Source organism: Protomyctophum parallelum (assembly GCF_964188405.1).
Source record: "Protomyctophum parallelum genome assembly, chromosome: 3".
NCBI lineage: Eukaryota > Metazoa > Chordata > Actinopteri > Myctophiformes > Myctophidae > Protomyctophum > Protomyctophum parallelum.
The window spans coordinates 34,535,808-34,553,781 of record NC_139698.1 but is presented as its reverse complement, the minus strand read 5'-3'; the positions used below and the strand labels follow the sequence as shown (position 1 = coordinate 34,553,781).

General features: G+C 40.6%; 1 protein-coding gene across 1 annotated transcript in view; it reads right to left on the bottom strand.

Moving 5' to 3' along the window:
* Positions 1–17,974, bottom strand: part of LOC310855938 (CUB and sushi domain-containing protein 3-like) — a gene marked incomplete at its 5' end in the record, with an annotated part of 374,665 nt that overhangs the window by 228,171 nt on the left and 128,520 nt on the right. The window contains 2 exons of the mRNA XM_083761135.1: positions 7,989–8,105; positions 13,658–13,846. Of these exons, the coding sequence (XP_083617261.1) occupies positions 7,989–8,105; positions 13,658–13,846 (306 nt within the window). The remainder of the gene's footprint in view (positions 1–7,988; positions 8,106–13,657; positions 13,847–17,974) is intronic.

The window sequence follows — 17,974 nt, the reverse complement described above, 5'->3', positions numbered from 1 at the left end:
AATCAATCAATCAATCAATCACTCACTCCACACCGAACAGCAACCCGTCTCACTTCTCCCCCCCCCCTCTCTCTCTACCCCTGTATCTCTTTTTTTTTCTTTCAGTGTGTGTCTGTGTGAGAGTGAGAACGGAGTTCAATGGACTTATCGCCGAAATAAAGGTTTTTTGTAGCTCACTTTAGACTGTTAATGTAGCCTACCATTTCCATATCATTCTAATGGATTCCATTTCCAGTGGTGGTGACTGGTGAGTAGCTCCCCGTTTCCTCTGAAGTGAAGCTATGTCCAAGACCCCAAGTATCGTCCCCGTTCGGTGTCCAAAAGAACAAACATAGCCTACATATATATCCATGCACCCGCTCATGGCGTGTCTCGAGCTTAGAGCTTAGAGACAGCTCTGTTATTTTAAATCTGACACATATAACGAGGAGCGCCGCTGCCGCACTGAGGGACGGCGGTTATAATACTAATCATTTTGTAAATCAAATAGCCTGCAGTGGACTGTAACATTGCGTGGTCAGATCATACACTACAGAATTATATGGATCGGTTGGTGACTATATGACGTTGATTAGGTCTAATGATTAGGTTATTCATCGCAGCCATGCTGGGTTTAACGAGATGGCTCAGTCTCAGTGCAACTGTTTTTGTCATGTTGCAGTCTATCGTTTGATAATCCGATTGATTTATAAAACATTTAGCATTATGAACTGAAGCAGAAGCTCATTTGGTGCGCCGCAAAACAGAGGCCAGCCAGCGGTACCGTGACCACACCGTTCACTTCTCTCTGCCTGCACAGTCATAATCCATTCCAAGCCCCCCGCCTCCACTCACACAAGTGAATCGCCATAGCGCAGCCCTCTTCATAATAAATACATACTTGTAGGCTATATAGCCTACACATTACACAAATAACAGAATTGCTATTTTTATTGTAATAACGTGTGTGTGTGTGTGTGTGTGTGTGTGTGTGTGTGTGTGTGTGTGTGCGCGAACTTCGAGACGAGTTGGTGACAGTGGTTTGTATTTTGATTTGAAATAAATAATGATGAATAGATGTCTACTGTTCATGCTTGTGTGTGTTTTTTTTAGACAATAGACCACTTAGCAATTGCTTTAACTATGAAAGAAATGAAGACGATGAAGGATATCGATGAAATGTATGTTTCACTATATATAAAATATATACCTTGACTCTCCCTCTGAATGAAATTAAAAATCGGGTCCTAATAATTAACCCTAAAAATCTATAGACCTACCCTTAGGTTTAGCTGGAACACACGCTCAGCATCGCGGGGTTAATGGTAGGCCTACTTGGTAACTATACTTAAAAGGTCTACTTTATCCCATCACAACTATAGTGATTTTGCAGCTATTTTCAATGAACAGTATGGTCTATTGTTGATTAATGTGGTCATTTCAATCTAGGCGCCGTAATGCGCAAAATGGAGTCGACCGGTGGCCACTGATGGCCTATTATTCCTATAAATTCATATCATGCCTGTTGGTGAAATATAAACATCTAAAATGGTTCAGTAATAATTAGCATAAGTTATTATTAACGAAAAACATCTAATACTATTTTAAATTGGTCTAGTAAAGTTAGTAACTAATCAGAAGCAGCAACCATTTTGTTTCAAACAACTGTTTGAAAAAACTGTTTGTTTTTCGTTAATAATAATACATGCTAATTATTATTGAACGGTAAGTATGCTGGTATGTACGCTATGGTACACTATAAGCTTGTATATCTGTTTATTTTAAGAATGCGCCGCTGCATTCTGTCAGAATCTCGTGTGTGTGTGTGTGTGTGTATGTGCACACATGTGTCACACATGATGTGTGCTATATATTTTATAGCTCTAGAGACGCAGAGACAGAGACATATGTATTTAAAATCATCCTGGCACGTAGGCCTATAGACAACGGCGTCAACTCCGCGCAAGAGCCAAAGCACCCGCTGGCAAAATAATAAGCCAATAATAATAAGTTAATATATATAGGCTACTCTAAGGTGGGCACCTGTCGTTATAAACCTTCTGCACTTGCCTATAAAGCCAATGAACGGAGCTCATTTCTCTCTCTCTCTCTCTTTCTCTCTCTCTCTCTCTCTCTCTCCATCTGCCGTGCACATGCAAAGAGCGCATGCAGGTATCCAACTATCCAACATTGATAAACTGGTTCGCTTATATCCGTGCAGTATAACATCAAAGTCCAGTAGGCCTATAGTCCATTTATCGACGATCCAGCAGCACAGTAGCATATAAGGCCTATTAATCATCATCAATGAACATGTGTCAGCCGCTGTTGTCAAACTGCCCCCCCCCCCCCCTATCTGTCTATCTGCATGCTACGACAGACAGACAGACAGACCTGTCAATGCGCTATACGGTGGCCAGGGGGGTGTCATGCAGGGGCGTTATCTTCTTATAACGTCAGTTATTCCCGCGGGGTTTTTTCCTTCGTTTGGTACTTTATTTACAGTTTGCTAATGAAGAGTATACTCTGAATATATTCTTTCAAATGAGGTTTGGCCTTATATCAAACATACATGCTCAATTTTTTTATTAATACATTTGCAACTATTTGAATAAAGGTTGTATATCAGTGAAGCCACCACAGCTCATGAAACATAATAGGCTGCATGGCTAACAGGGCTTAGTGCTTCCCTATACCATATCTCTCCTTTCTCTGGCTCTATGACTTATACGCCCATGAAAAATGGAAAATATAAAATTCATTGAGTGTATACCATTTGGAATTATACCAATCGGTTGAGATTTGGCAGATTATAGCCAATGTTAAATATCAACTTTTTGCGCGACGGGCCATTGGGACTGTGGCGGCGGTGTTTTACCTATACTTGTGAGGACCTCTGCTTGGATTCATGGTGAGTGCGCACCGAAAAGTAATTGGAATATATTTTTCTTGCCACATTATAATCAAGTTTACTTTACCTCCTCACTGTCCTCAGTGTTTGGGACGGGATGTAGGCCTGTATCATGTGCTGTCTGCGTGCATATAGCGCTGCGCTCCAGTGAAATTGTCATTGCTTGAGAAAAACGGATAAGGGCTTATTGGTGGGTTTTCCGTAGATATTAAGGACTAGTTAGTCCTTAATATATAACTAGTCCTATATTTCCGTTGTGGAATATATAGAACTCATGAGAGGCATGAAAGGAGTCATGAGAGTCTCATGACTTCTATATATTCCGCAACGGAATATAGGAATCCAACTCGAGGCTGGTGCATTGTAACCTGACGCTGCCAGGCCGATACCGCCCTCATCTGGCAGCGTCAGGTTAGGTGCATTGGGCGGCAGGAGCGACCTTGTGGGTGAGTATATAGGCTGTGTTAAATCGAATGTATTGTAATGTATTATATTTACCAAATTTTCGGTGGGAAAAGTAGGTGACAAAGGCTATAGCAATGGCTGACTATTTAGTAACGCCATTGCAGGATCCAGCGACTGCCCAGGAGCGCATGCAGTTCCAAGCTGCGCATATTAAAACCCGTGGTACAGTAGAGCGCTGCATTGGCCTGTTAAAGGGTGAGATGCTTTTGGTCACATGTGTAGTAGCCTAGCTCTTTATTTTCTGACATCATTTATTATTTGTATATTTACGTTTCATGCATTAATTTGTATCAAAGGCAGGTGGATTTGCTTGAGCAGCAATGGGGGCACGCTATATTGTACAAGCCAGTGAAGGCATGCAACATCATATTGTCCTGTGCGGTGTTGCACAATATTGCCGGTCAATGGCGTGCCCCTGGACCTTCAGACCTTCAGCTCCCACCAGATGAGCCGATGCCCATTGACCACCCACCGGAAAACCCCTACCCGAGGGTTATAGACAGAGGAGAGAGGACCTCATAAGGCGGTTCTAAAAAAGTAAGTAAAGTATAGCCTACTACAGTTTGGAATTGGCCCAGATACGTTACACATGTTAAAATGCACTTTTTTCTCACTTCATTCAAAGATGGTTTAAAAACATTGGCATATAACAGCAAAGGCAACGAATTGAAATATGGGCATGCACCTATAAAGCTCGATGTAAAATCAAGGCATATAGCAAAAAAAGACCCTCGTTTAATAAATACTCTTTGCACAATGTTTACTCCCAAAAAATGTTGTATTTATTCTGCAGTTGCCTGCCGACTCTATCCACACTCGCCGTGAGATTGACTATGGATGTTGTATTTATGTCCCTCAGGGCCTGGACAATGTCACGCTGCCCGGCCAGGACCGCGTCGTTGAGCACCGGGCTCGTTCCTGAGCCTGGCGTGGGGGACCGTCCTGCAGGAGCAGAGGGGCGCTGCATGCAGGATCCCGCACCGCTGCTGTGAGCTGGCGCGGCTCACCGCTGCTATAGCCTTCTCTGAAATGACATTGGATTGGCCTATAATAAATAAATATTTCAACCCGTATTTGAATGTGTGAATATTGTACTAATTATATGGTCCAATAATAGGTTTTGGTTACTGGTATATGATATAGGCATGCAGGCTACCTAGTTTAGTTTAAAACATACCTGGCCACCACCAGTCAGCAGCTGAGCCTGGCGGAGCTGGGACGCTTTTTTTCCGTACACATTTTGATATCCGACCACTTCTTCTTGACCTAATGAACGGTATAAACTAGCGCTTTTCCAAAGCTAGGTTATCACATATATATTTATTATTCAAATCTATATTCAAGTACCGTATATTGAAGCATGTCAAACAAACCTCTGCTCTTGTTCTCTCGACTTGGGAGACGCTGTTCACCTGGCTGGTGATGCGAGTCCACACCTTCGTTTTAATTTCATTGCAGACACCACTGTTGGCCCCGGCGAATAAAAGTTTGCGGTTTGATTCCACCTCAGTCCATATTGTAAAATGAAAATGTTACATTGTCTGTCTGTCTGTCTGTCTGTGCACGCGCGCACGGCATTGCGGTGTTGGAACAGCGGAAAAAAAACTGTGCCAAATGTAGAATATATTATATTTCTTAATTATTTAAATTCCAAAAAATGTGTAAAAATATGACTATTGACATACAAATAAAGATGTATGTCAATCATGTAACATGTAAGGATCAAATGACTTATGCCAATATCTGAATCAAATGACTTAGGCCAATATCTGAACATGTCATTTTAACTTAGGCAATTATAAACGTTATTTAGGCCAAATGACTTCTGCAATAAGTGACTTAGGCAAAATGTTTTATTCCTATTATTTTTAATAGACCATGGTTTAGGGTCAGCCACAGAGTCTTTAAAATAATATCAGAGCACAAAGACATTTGACACTGAATGGGAGTGAATGGTACTGAATGGGACTGAAATTAATTTAATTTAAAAACTATTAATTAAATTCATTTAACAAACTATTAAATCTGCATTCCATGCTTCGGAATATTAGAAAAAATATACAGATATCTATATTATATGTATATATGGCATTATTATTATTATTATTATTATTTATTTATTACGCACGCACACACGCTCACGCACACGTACGTGCTGAGCAACATAACGGGCACACGGTCACACATGCGTGTGTGCTGTGAAACACCAATCGTCACGCGCCACGTGTGGCGCGTGACGCTACACATACTAAGCACTGCAGCTCTGCACACCCATGACCGCATCGCATGACGCATGACAAAAAAAACAAACACCAATCGTCACGCGCCACGTGTGCACGCATACTAAGCACTGCAGCTCTGCACACCCATGACCGCATCGCGTGCGACTGACTGAAAAAATATTGACGCGATATTTGAGAAAAACGCATAAACGCATAAAGGCACGTGTTGCTTGATGCGTGCGTTGATTGATGCGTTACGCATGCCCGCGTTGCGCGTTGCGCGTTCCCATTGAAAATGAATGGGGAGATAATTAACACGTTCAGACGGAGCAGTGCAGCGCAGCGCAAATCTAACGCGGTCACGTGACGCGTCTTGCGTTTAGGCTGGCACGGATGGAGCGCCATACACACACACACACACACACACACACACACACACACACACACAGGCACACAGGCTACCTGGCTGGTAGACTTAACAATATATATATTTATTTATTTTTTAATAATAATACGAAAAAAAGAAAAAAAAGTAATTGTTGCAATTTACGAGCTGCGTTCGCGTGTCTTACTTATTATTTAGTAACGTATGTTTGAGGAAACTACGCAAACAACACTTCACGGCCGTTGTTTGCGTTCGTTTCCGACGTTCTGTGCGTGGTTCAATGACTGTTTTGTTGTGGCTTTCCAGCTGCTGTCCAGCTCATAACATTAGCAGCTGTTTTCGCTTCGAGGCTGCGGTGGTAAAGCTTGCTCGCTGTGACGCGGAAATCAAATCAGCCCCTGTGTGGTGCGTGTGGCATTGCTTAGGAGGCAGGCAATCTACACTCCCATTGGCTTAGACAGCGTGTGTGACAGCCAATCAGGACTAGGCATTCAGTATGACTAGGTGGTGACTATGACTAGGTCGTCTACATTTCATGAGACAAAAACAAAACAACAAAAACTGGTTCTGAATCCTATTGTATATAGAAAGAGAACGACTACAAGACGCCCCACCAATCCAGTGCAGCGATAGTTAATTTAGACATGGAAGTCAGAAGGTTTATAATGTAATGCCCTGGACCGCCTTCATTCATTCATTCTCTAACAGTAATTAATTCTGCTCCATCAAATCAGATGTCTCTCTCCACGTCAACTCCCTTCACTCATTCGCTGCCAGCTAACTCACTCACGCCCACAATTCAATCAGGTTGTCCTTTTAAGTAGTCCCTACTCTGTGTTCACTCTACATGCCAAGCTGACTCAGTGGTTGTTCAGATGTTTTTGAGTGGTGCAACCACTCCAAGGAACAGCAATGTCCGTGTTGTTCACCTATGTATGTGACGTTAATGAGCACGAGTATGACTATTAGTACCAGTAGGCGCGCTGTTGTGCCAGAAACAGAGAGAGAGATAGTGCTGTACTGTTGCCTGCTAATGAGAGAGAGAGAGAGAGAGAGAGAGAGGATGGGGGGGGGAGTTGCACCACTCAGTTCACATGGGTGTGATTTTTTTAAATGTATATACATCATATACAAGAAAATCACATATGCATATGATGTATTGCCATATTTACATATTCTTTTCTGAATGTAAATCGCTCTGGATTAAGAGCGTCTGCTAAATGCCGAAATTGTAAATTGTACGTCAGTTTACAAATTCCCTCCACATCCCCGGCCTCCTCCCTGTGGCATTTAGTTCTGTAATGGGTGATTCTGTGATTATAATGTGATTTATGGATTGTATTACAATCCATAAATTACATTATAATCACAGATACCCATAACAGAACTAGATACCACATATAGTACACTACTATATGTGGTATCTAGTTCCGTTATGGGTATCTGTGATTATAATGTGTTCTCACTTTTATGGATTGTATTATGATCATGTGATATGCATCTATGTGGTATATGGAATGCATTGAAAGTTTTGTTGTTCATGTAATGTCTTTATGTTATGCTCTGCTCTGGGGTTTGTTGTTGATATCAGAGCTGTACAGATAATCTGAGATATCAAATGTGATATGATATCAGCTGTGTCTCGGTGCAGCACAAATAATATGCGAGTAGGTTAACCAAATCGTCAGCAAATCATCAGCACCCTGCTCGGTGCACAGATAATCTGGGATATCACATGAGCAGAGCCACATCGCCATACTAAATGCAATAGCATTGCTGAAAAGTCTTAGGGGAGATTCACACTGAGTCTGATTGATTCGAACTGTTCCTGAATAGTTGCCTGGTCCCCGCTGGCCATGATTCACATTGGCCTCGATTCTTCCTCAAGCTATATACTTTGTTGATGGGGGTCCCCCAGTAGTCTATAACGGGTCACCACCTTTTTTCCCCTCTACACTAAATCTTGTTGTCGAAAATAGCGGATCTAAAAGGTCACACTTCATGTGGTTAATGCATTGACTCCTACCTTTGCCGTGGCTGACTTCTACAGTCCAGGTACAGTTCAGGGAGCTGGGGTACAGCTCTGGGTAGCCTGGTGAAAGGATAATTCCTCCAGGTCCTCTGATGTCCCCACCACATGACGCTGAGCCCAAAGGGAACATGGCAAAAATGTTAACTGCAGCTAAAACATGGATAACTTATTAATTTGAAGAGAAAGTAAAATATAAACAATTGATTGATTGACTGATTGAATACTTTATTGACAGTAAATATACAGAGGTACAATTACCGGTATACAATAATGCTAAAAACACAAAAAGCCCTTATAGCTCGTTTCCATTATGGTCCTACTGTATGTATTCAATTAAGATTCTTTCTTTTGGCCAGAAAGGGATTGTTTTTCCACCGGAAAATAAATACTTTTAGTTACTAAAATCCCTTTCTGGCCAAAAAGTGCATTTTTTAGTAGGCTTTCTAATTACACAAGCCGCCTTTGTTTTGGTGAGTAGGTAAAATGTTTTATTTTATTTATATTTACGCTACAGACTAGAGGCTGGTCTGCATTTATACGATCGTTGGAAGAGAACAGTTCCATAGCTCTAATGAAGGCCTTGGAGCTATGGACCAGAGCTGAGAACCGTATCTGAAACCGAGCCATAGTGTATGGAAACAAATCTAGAAAATGTTGTAATCAGTCAACCAGTCATTCATACATACATTTATGCATTCATAAATGTTTTATATGCATTAACCCACACCTCTGTGCTATGAATATATAATCTATAAATTCATGATTAATGATTTACTTTTATCCCAATACACCAAGATGATTAAGGCATGAGGCCGAAATTTTACTGAAACTTCAAAGAGACAGTGACTATGTGACAGGTATAGGTAGGTCAATGACCACCAACTCTAAAGGTGGTGTAAGTGAAATAGTTATGTAAAATTACATTTTAAATAGCTCTCACTCTCTGATAGCTATCAGAAACAGGGGTCTTTTCATCTCTCCAGTTCTTACTAAAATTCATATTCAGGTTGGTATATCAATGTATCCAATTAGGAGAGAACTCCTCCTCGATACATAACAAACAAGTGAAATTTGAAGTTATGAAAGAAAACAAAATTTGGAACAGGAACACTACAATTGAAGCTGATATTGTATGTATGGAGTTCTTTCTCCAGATTGTACAAAATGTATATTTCCATACTGAAAATATATTGTTGTTTACTAAATAAATATGTTTACTAAAGCGCTGCAGAGACGGGGAAAGCTTAGTTACTGTAGAAACACTCTATACTAGCAATGATTACTATACGAATATCTATATCTGCTTTAACCTTAAAACATTGTTTTAAAACAATATCACCTACACCACATTTAAATCTGTTGCGCCGCAAAAAAATGTTATAACGTAGTTTTAAGTTACAAATAAATAGTTATGCAAGCTATTAGGCAGCACTAACATCTACTTACAACGGAAGACTACCTTGAAATAATCAATGAAATAATTCAATATAATAAACGACCCCATCCTTGTTAACACACTGCTAGATAGATTACATCTATTGGATAGTTATAATGTTGACATTTACAGCTAAATATTCAAGGAAATAATTCAACATAGTCAATTCTGTGGGATACAACGTTAGTGTAATCGTTTTATCATACAACATAGCAGTTAATGGTGCATACCACTGCTTTTGAAGACAACGGGAACAGTACGGTTGTTGCGAGTTAAAGTCTGTATCTCGGTTTACTCCTCTCGGATGAACATATCATTTTGTAATTTATGTAATTTTCCTTTAGCAATATGTTTCTATTTCCCCCCTTTTTATAGCAATTGCTGATAGTCCCTTGTAATGTAGTGCCTTGTCGCTGCTGAGTTGTTAAGTAGGCAAACGTGTCATCTGACACTTACACATGATGCCGTCAATCCACTACGTTTTACCTGACAATAAGGAGTTTCACCAGGAGGATAGAGCACATGTGGAGGAACACGCTATTCTTCTCAGTTCAACTAACAAAAGTCACTGGTATAGTCCTGTCATTTTATGTGTCTATACAGTACATTACTTTACCAGCAGTCTACGCACTACTAGCTAAGTTATGCAAAAAATAGCTGTGGACTCGTGGTCCAACATAATAGTAGCGCACTAGTTACAAACTACTGTAAGATGACTTTATACCTAATTTAGGACTAAAGTTATGATCAGCTGGTGCACCCCAGCCCATTTTTACTTTAATTACATTACATCAATAAGATTATCCACATGTTGACATAAATTACTCAGAGGAAGCGTCTTATCTCAACACAAGAAGTTGTAATGAGGTAAAGCTCTTCTCTCATTGGCTGCTGGGGGCCAGAGGTTAATGCCAAATCCTTCAGAGGGTTAACTGGTGTAATTGGGTATTGTTCAAAACTGTCAACATTTACCATTGCCATGTTTCCCCCACTGTGTTTCCTCTGAAAGGTCATCTCACATAAAGGGCACCACTTTGTAAATACAGCATTGATAAAATGTGTCACCATGCTTTTGTTATTTTGTGAGCGTGTTCTTGTGCATTGTCTTGGCTGTGGCTGGCCTAAGGCCAGGGTGGCATTACAATAATCCAAATGCTGGAAGCCTTCCTGGAAACGTCTCACAAGAAGAAAGAAAATATAAAGAAATTAAACTATGAGTATGCTATACTTTCAAAGTAATGAATACCAGGCAATGTTTCAGAGGATCACTGTGATGCCCGAGGCTACACAGCTGTTGACCTCCTCCCCTTTATCTTGTCTTGAGCTCCGGGACCTGCCCATGATTGCACACAACAATTCAAGCCTGCATGGATGGATCCTTATCCAGCAACAACATTATACTGTAGCAAGATATTTTATTAATGAGCCAAAATTTAAAGTCATTAAAAGTGGATGAGCACTCTTGGCAAAGGACATACTGTACTTTGGAGACTGAACAGGCAGAGGGCCAAGGCACTTGCCCGTCTAACTGCCACAAACCTGGGCTGAAGATGCATTAAGATCTGACCTGAAATTTACAGGGCAATCTCTGAGAAGAAGCCATGCTGTATGATACCAATGTTATATAAAAATCACACCAGTGTGAACCAAGTGGTGCAACTCCCGTCTATTGGTTATCTGTATCGTTCCAATTTGTATCATTCCAATTTCTTCTCTGTATCGTTCCAATTTCTTCTCTGTATCGTTTGCGTCCAGCAGGTGGCAGCCATGTCACATACTTCTCTCGTTCCAATTTCACGCATGCGCACACCACTCGTGCTCACACAGGTACACACATCACAAACAGGTACACGGACATTGCATGCTGGATGTAGAAGTGGTTTCACCACTTAAAAAGCACAAATTAAGTCCTTACACTCTCCGCCAGCCTTTGCGCGCCTGTCTGTTATGTTCTCGTTATCGAGTGGTGTTATTGAGTGGTGTGTGACCAGAGGACATGTTCTGTGTTTACAGCACTGAAGTACTGTAATTACCACAACCACTCTTGGTACCTGCCCAGTATGTGCATGTGGCATGTGCAGGCATTATAAGAGATGTCGCTTCGATCTGGGACATGGATCGACATGCTACGAAGGTCATTATAATGTTATCTCTAAATGAATCATGCAGAGCCGATTCGGTCAAAATTGTTAATTAAAACACAGCCTGCCGTGCTATTTTAGACCTGTTGTGTGCTGAGCTCAACAATATTGTTTCCACTTTCCTTTTCAAAATAAGTAAGGCTTTCAGTAGGTAGCCTACTATCTGTGCCATGCCAACAGCTGCTGCAGGGCTTCTACATCTTGCCAAAGTCATACATCTTTAGAAACTTCTTGTCAATGATTACTGGCTGCTTTCCAAAAGTGTTTGGGCCTAAAGTACTGTCATTTACCACCTTCACATGAAAAGGATATAGCAAGAAAATGAATTCCTTAGTGATCTTGAAATCATGATAACCAAAAGTACAGTGCTACTATACAGTATATAAAACGTAATAATTAAACAAGTAGTACAGTATCATCAGATATGTTCATAATGTGGCACCAATTTGTGTGTCTTTAATATGCAGTATCATCAGTTTAGCATAAATAGATAATCTACAAGCTCACAACAAGTTGCAATGCAACACGTTGTGAGCTTGTAGATCGACATTTCTGAAAATGTTTAATATCTGGAAATCGATCAGATTCTTTTAAAATGTTCACCCTATTGAAAATGTTCCAAAGAACACAGAAACCAACATGAAAAAGAATGGAAATATTGCCAGCATTTATGGTCATTTTAAAATGAGATGGCTGCCAGCATGGGTTATACTGTACATGAGTGATGACCTATTTCAATTCATTTTATTGGACCCATTTCTGGGCTGAAGTGCCCATATGCCTCGTCAAGCTATTTAATAGGATTAATGGTTAGCATGGCAATTTTCTGCATTAATTAAACAATTCGAGATAATGACAAAAATCACTATGAACACATTAAACCAAATATCAATTAAAAAGGTTTAAATTGAAAATTAAAGCGGTAGATAACCCAATCAAAGTGTATGTTGATTATCACCTCAACTTGCAATGTTTTTATTCATGTAAATGAATTAAAAAATGTAATTAAAAAGTGTTCCCAGCACTTTTGATTGATTAATCCTTACCAGTTACATTAGTTTTTTGGGTTTTTTACATTACGTTATAATTAAGGAAGACTTCACACGTACTGCAGTAGGCTACTACTGTGCACATTAAATCACAATAGAATATTACAGACTTTTGTAGGCAGAGGACTAAGTAAATGTTGGATGTACTGTACTTCAATCAATGACCAATAATTTGTAAGCATAAGTGCAATCATCCAAGGCTCACACTTTTCCACAGCCTGTGAATGATCCTAGGATCAACGAAGAAGAGTACTACACCCAGATATCATGTGATCACGGCATTTTTCAGCTGTTTTAGCATAATGCTAAAGGATTTTATAAAAATGTTTTTTTTCCTTGAAAATGAGCCCCATTCAACTGCCGATAGCTGTGGAACGAAGCATCGCAAGGGCAGTTTCCCCCCCGATTCTACAAGACTACTGCGTCTTTCAAGGCGATCGGTGGTTGGATTATTGTGAAGAATAATATTCTATGATTTTTCAAAGGTTAGTGAAAATGGCAGCTATAGACGATGTTCTAAGTTTGGCGGTTTTAATAGCAAACCGCTACTTATAATACAGAGCATAATATGATTTATTAAAGATGGAGTGCCATGATTTCTTTCCACCCTAAAACATGTATTATAAACAGTATTTGTTAAATTGTTGTTTTCATGTGGGCACGCCCACCAGTTCATTAAGTATGCCTGGTTTGCCTGGTGGGTGGTGAATGGTGATCCACCTGAACTGAAGCCGCACCCACAGCTGTAGTTGTAGGATAAAGGGGGAGGGGTTAGGGGAGGGGCTGATAGTGTGGTGTCACTATATTACTGTTTATTTCATTGGCCCGTTTGACTGTCAAGGGTTCAGCCTCTAGGAAGAAACCCTAAATACAAAGTTAATACCATTGCACATAAAAACGACTCCAGGGTGTCTAATGAAGTACTGTCACCTCAGACACATGAAAAACTGGAAAAATTGTGGCACTCCATCTTTAAGTACATATTCATAAAAGGTGGGCAGGAGAAAATTCAACTAAGTTAACATAGAGCATACATACCATCGCAGGTTGGCAGTGGATGGCTCCAGAAATGGTTTTTCTCACAGACAAGTGCTTCATCGTGGCTCAGTCGGTACCCTGGGTCACACTGGAAGGACACTGTAGAGCCAATAGAAAGGTCATGGCCGAATCGCACCCCGTTGACTGGGATACCCGGATCCATACAGGAGTAGGTGTCCAACGTGACAACTGGAAAGAGATAAAACAAATTGTATGTGTTGAATATGGATTATGAAATGTTAAAACTTTCTCCTATAGGGCCGCCAAATTAGGCCAAAATGTAGTTTTGTGTGATTTGGGCTCTGTTGTGGAGTGGATTGGAGTGCGAGGGTTTATTTTTTTTTTAAGATATTTTTTTTTGCGGCTTACGCCTTTTATTGATTTTTGAAGGGACAGACAGTAGGCTGACAGGAAACGGGAGAGAGATGGGGGGATGACATGCAGTAAAGGCCGTGTCGGGTCCGGGAGTCGAACCCGCGGCACACTGCGACTGGATTACCAGTCCGGTGCCCAGACCGTTACGCTACGGCCTGGGCGTGCGAGGGTTTATTGAATGGCAGGTGTTTGTGTTTGTGACTGACAAGGTTTGTCTCTATTTTGTAGAGTGCTGGGACTGAGTGGCCACACAAAAGTGCAACCACCATCTGAACCGAAATCTGCAGGGCAGGCAATGTTCCCAGCATGGCTGGCCGGGCTGACTTTATTTTGCACTATAAGTATTATGTTCATGTTGAACCAAGTGTGAAGCCAATAAATTACCAGATAACCGACATCCAATGCCCTCAGAACAAAATGATTTTTATGATCCTCCACCAGTTTCATAGGCATTATTGCCTGATTTCCTTTTGAATATGAACGGAAATCAACTACAATGTATAAAACAAATTGATCTAGTAGAGACATAACATATTAATCATACATGCAGACTATTTGTAATTTGGGATGAAGTAGACTCTCTTTGCCAACGGTTATACAAACTGTTATGGCTGTGTAGTTTTTAAAACACAACAATGTTGGTGAATAATAAAAACACAAAAGCTTCACAAGGTTTAAGTATAAACCCTTGCAGCGGGAAGCTCCGAGAAGTGAATAATGAATTAAAACCGAAACAGGACTAGATGCATGCAGAAGAGGGATATTGTCACAGGGACCCAGACATGTGGGTGTAACCTCTGCTTGACTTAAATAAATGCACTGTCACTTTCTGCACATGTATACCCCCAATGATGTCTCCCTGTACCAATGTTCCTTTCTTTCCATAAATCAGCAACAGCCAGGCAGCAAGCCCGCCTCTGGCCTGCTTCCACCTCAGTGATGCAAGCTATGTCATCACCGGGAGATGCCCCCATTTCTCCCGGTGATTTCCATGACTGATCTTTGGACGTCATCCAACCAGGACTGCTTGTTCTTTTTCTGATGCACTCGTGCGAGGCATGCACTGACAACAGTGGTGTAAGCAGTTATCAGGTCATCTGGATTGGCCATCCCTGGCTGGCGTAATGAAAAGGAAACAGAGCTGTTGGGAAGCCTTTAGGCCAAGATAACATACTACTGTATAAGACAAAGCAAATAAGTCTTATGATTATGACGTTTACATAAACCCTCTAGAGACGTACCTAAAACTGTTTGGCAAAGCTGTCAATAAACAGATGCTGCAAGCCTGCAACTAGTCGTCACTTTCTCGTTACTTTCTCCCTATTGGCTAAAGGCCAGCCAATGGGTCGTCACTCGCCAATGGCTTTCCATGCTCTGAACCAAGCCCCCAGAACAGTGAAGTTGCCGTCACCTGGTGGTAAAATCTGAGATTGCAATACTTCCACGTTTAAACGTCATTAAAAATTGTAGAAGAAAAGTAGCAATTGGAATAAGAAAAAGATAGAAGGGTGAAACTGTGATCAGTCCAGGGGCTGATATTAGCATGGTCTCAGTCACACAAAGCATTTTTTATAACCCAATTAAATTGTATTTCAAAGTATATGAGGCAGTTGGCCATCAGTTGAGGTTTCCTTCATGTGGTGCTAAAGTCCAAAAAACATATTGTAACTCCGTCTCCAGTCCAGTAACTAGGAAGCGTTGGGGGAGTAGTTTTAGGCAAAGGCAAAGGCTTTCGGACTTGTCAGCAAACAGTCCATTGTGGGTTGTCAGTCTGGCATCAGTGACTGTGAGCCTAGCATGGATGGTTGTTCACCTGTGCTGTTTTACTGCCAAGCCTTGGCAGTATATTGGCTTTGGTTTTCAAACTCATTTCACACTTTCAAACGCATTTCATGGGAGGTCGCCGGGTTGCCTCCTTCCTCCTCCCTCCAGCCCAATCTATGTGTTGAGGTGTCCTTGAGCAAGTCACTTAACAACTGCTCCCCGGGTGTTTCATTAATGACAGCCACTGCTCTTAATACTGTAGTTGGGATGGATATTTGCAAATGTACTACTATGGTTTTCAAAAAGCTGTGCAAACGAGTTGGGCACGCCCCCTAGTGGTCCATTTGCACAGACTTAAATAAATAACTATAGGTATGGTTGAAAATCTAAATAATTTATAAAAGAGATTGTTTCATGCACTTGGTAACTACTTTTTGAATTTTGGTATGGTGTTAGGTACAGTTTCAGCATAAGGTTTGCTTCATTTAGTTTTTGATATGAACGTCGTATAAAAGCATATAAGTACGTATGCAGACATCTCTGACGTTCATAACAAACCAAACCGTTTGAAAATCGGTTGAAATTTTTGCAAGTTATGGTTATTTAAAAGTACATGCTCCATAGACACAATGTTATGCTGCCCCGAGGTAAGATGGCCACCACGTAGCAACGTCGCTCTCCATTGGCCAGAGCGCGGGTGAGCCATCTAGCTTTCTATCTATGATTTTAAGCTCCCGGCAGTCATCATGGACGCCATCTTGAAAACGATGCCATAGTTTTTCATAGGAATTTCGTATATGTTCTTTCTTTCTCAAATTGATCACCTTGTTGATAGTGTCACATGCTCATTTCAAATGACACTTGACTCTGTCGCTCCCCTGAAAAGGAAGGTAATAAAGCAACAAAGGCTAGCCCCTTGGTATAACTCGGAAACTAGAAATCTCAAGCGAACGTCACGCAAACTTGAAAAAATATGGCGCTCAACCAAACAGAAAGAATCCTGTATAGTCTGGCAGGATAGCCTTAAAATATACAAAAAGGCCCTCGACAATGCCAGAGCCACCTATTATTCATCCCTAATAGAGAAAAACAAAGTTCCTTTTTGACACTCCACAGATCCACGTATCCCCACAACTCTCAATAGTAGTGATTTCATGAGTTTCTTTAATGGCAAAATAGAAACTATCAGAGATCAAATTGATAACCTACTACTCTCGGACCCCACTGGACTGCCCTCAAATATGGTTGTCTCAGAGATGGCCGCACACCATAAATATATGGACCGTTTCTCCCCAATCGAGCTCTCTGATTTCACTTCAATGATAACTTCCTCAAAATCAACATCCAGTTCCTTTTACACTGTCGCAATATTGCTTGCTCTGGGTGGATTTTTGTTGGTTTGTAAAGTGTCTTGAGACAACTTGTTGTGATTTGACACTTAAATAAAATTGAATTGAATTGAATAATGAGCCAAATTAGTTTGTGATGATTTTTGAAAACCTTATGTCCATACCTAACACCATGGCAAAATTCAAAAAGTACTTACCAAGTGCATAATTAATATGATTTTTAACATAAAATCCCAGTTTATAGGCATTTTACCTATAGGATCGAATATTTGAGTCTGTGCAAACAGACCACTAGGGGGCGCGCCCAACGCGTTTACAGAGCTTTTTGAAAACCTTATACCATTATGTAACAGTAACACCATGCCAAAATTTAAAAACTAGTCAACAAAAGCAAAATATTTAAATCATGTACTTTGCTCAGCCAATCAAATCATCGCTATGGGATGATCAGCCAATCAAATCAAATCATCGCGTTTGTGTTCACACAAACAGACAAAGCTGGGCATAGGAGCAGCTAGTGCCCCTACAAAGAAATTAAATAAAATCTGAGATATGCAGCCAAACTGCAGTAGTTAAATTGTTTTGGCACATATTATTGGATTATTGGAGTACATCAACTCCAAGACATATGACTCGTGTAACTTTTACATTATTATACATACGAAATTAAGCAACAAAGTGCTTCTCTACTGCAGTTCATATAATTCACAATAGCACTGCTTTGTAACACCAGTTTTACAAATTAACTGGGCTGGATTCGTCCTGAAGTCTTTCAACAATAATATCATAATATGATCTCATATGTGCTAAACCTAATGGAAGAGAATAA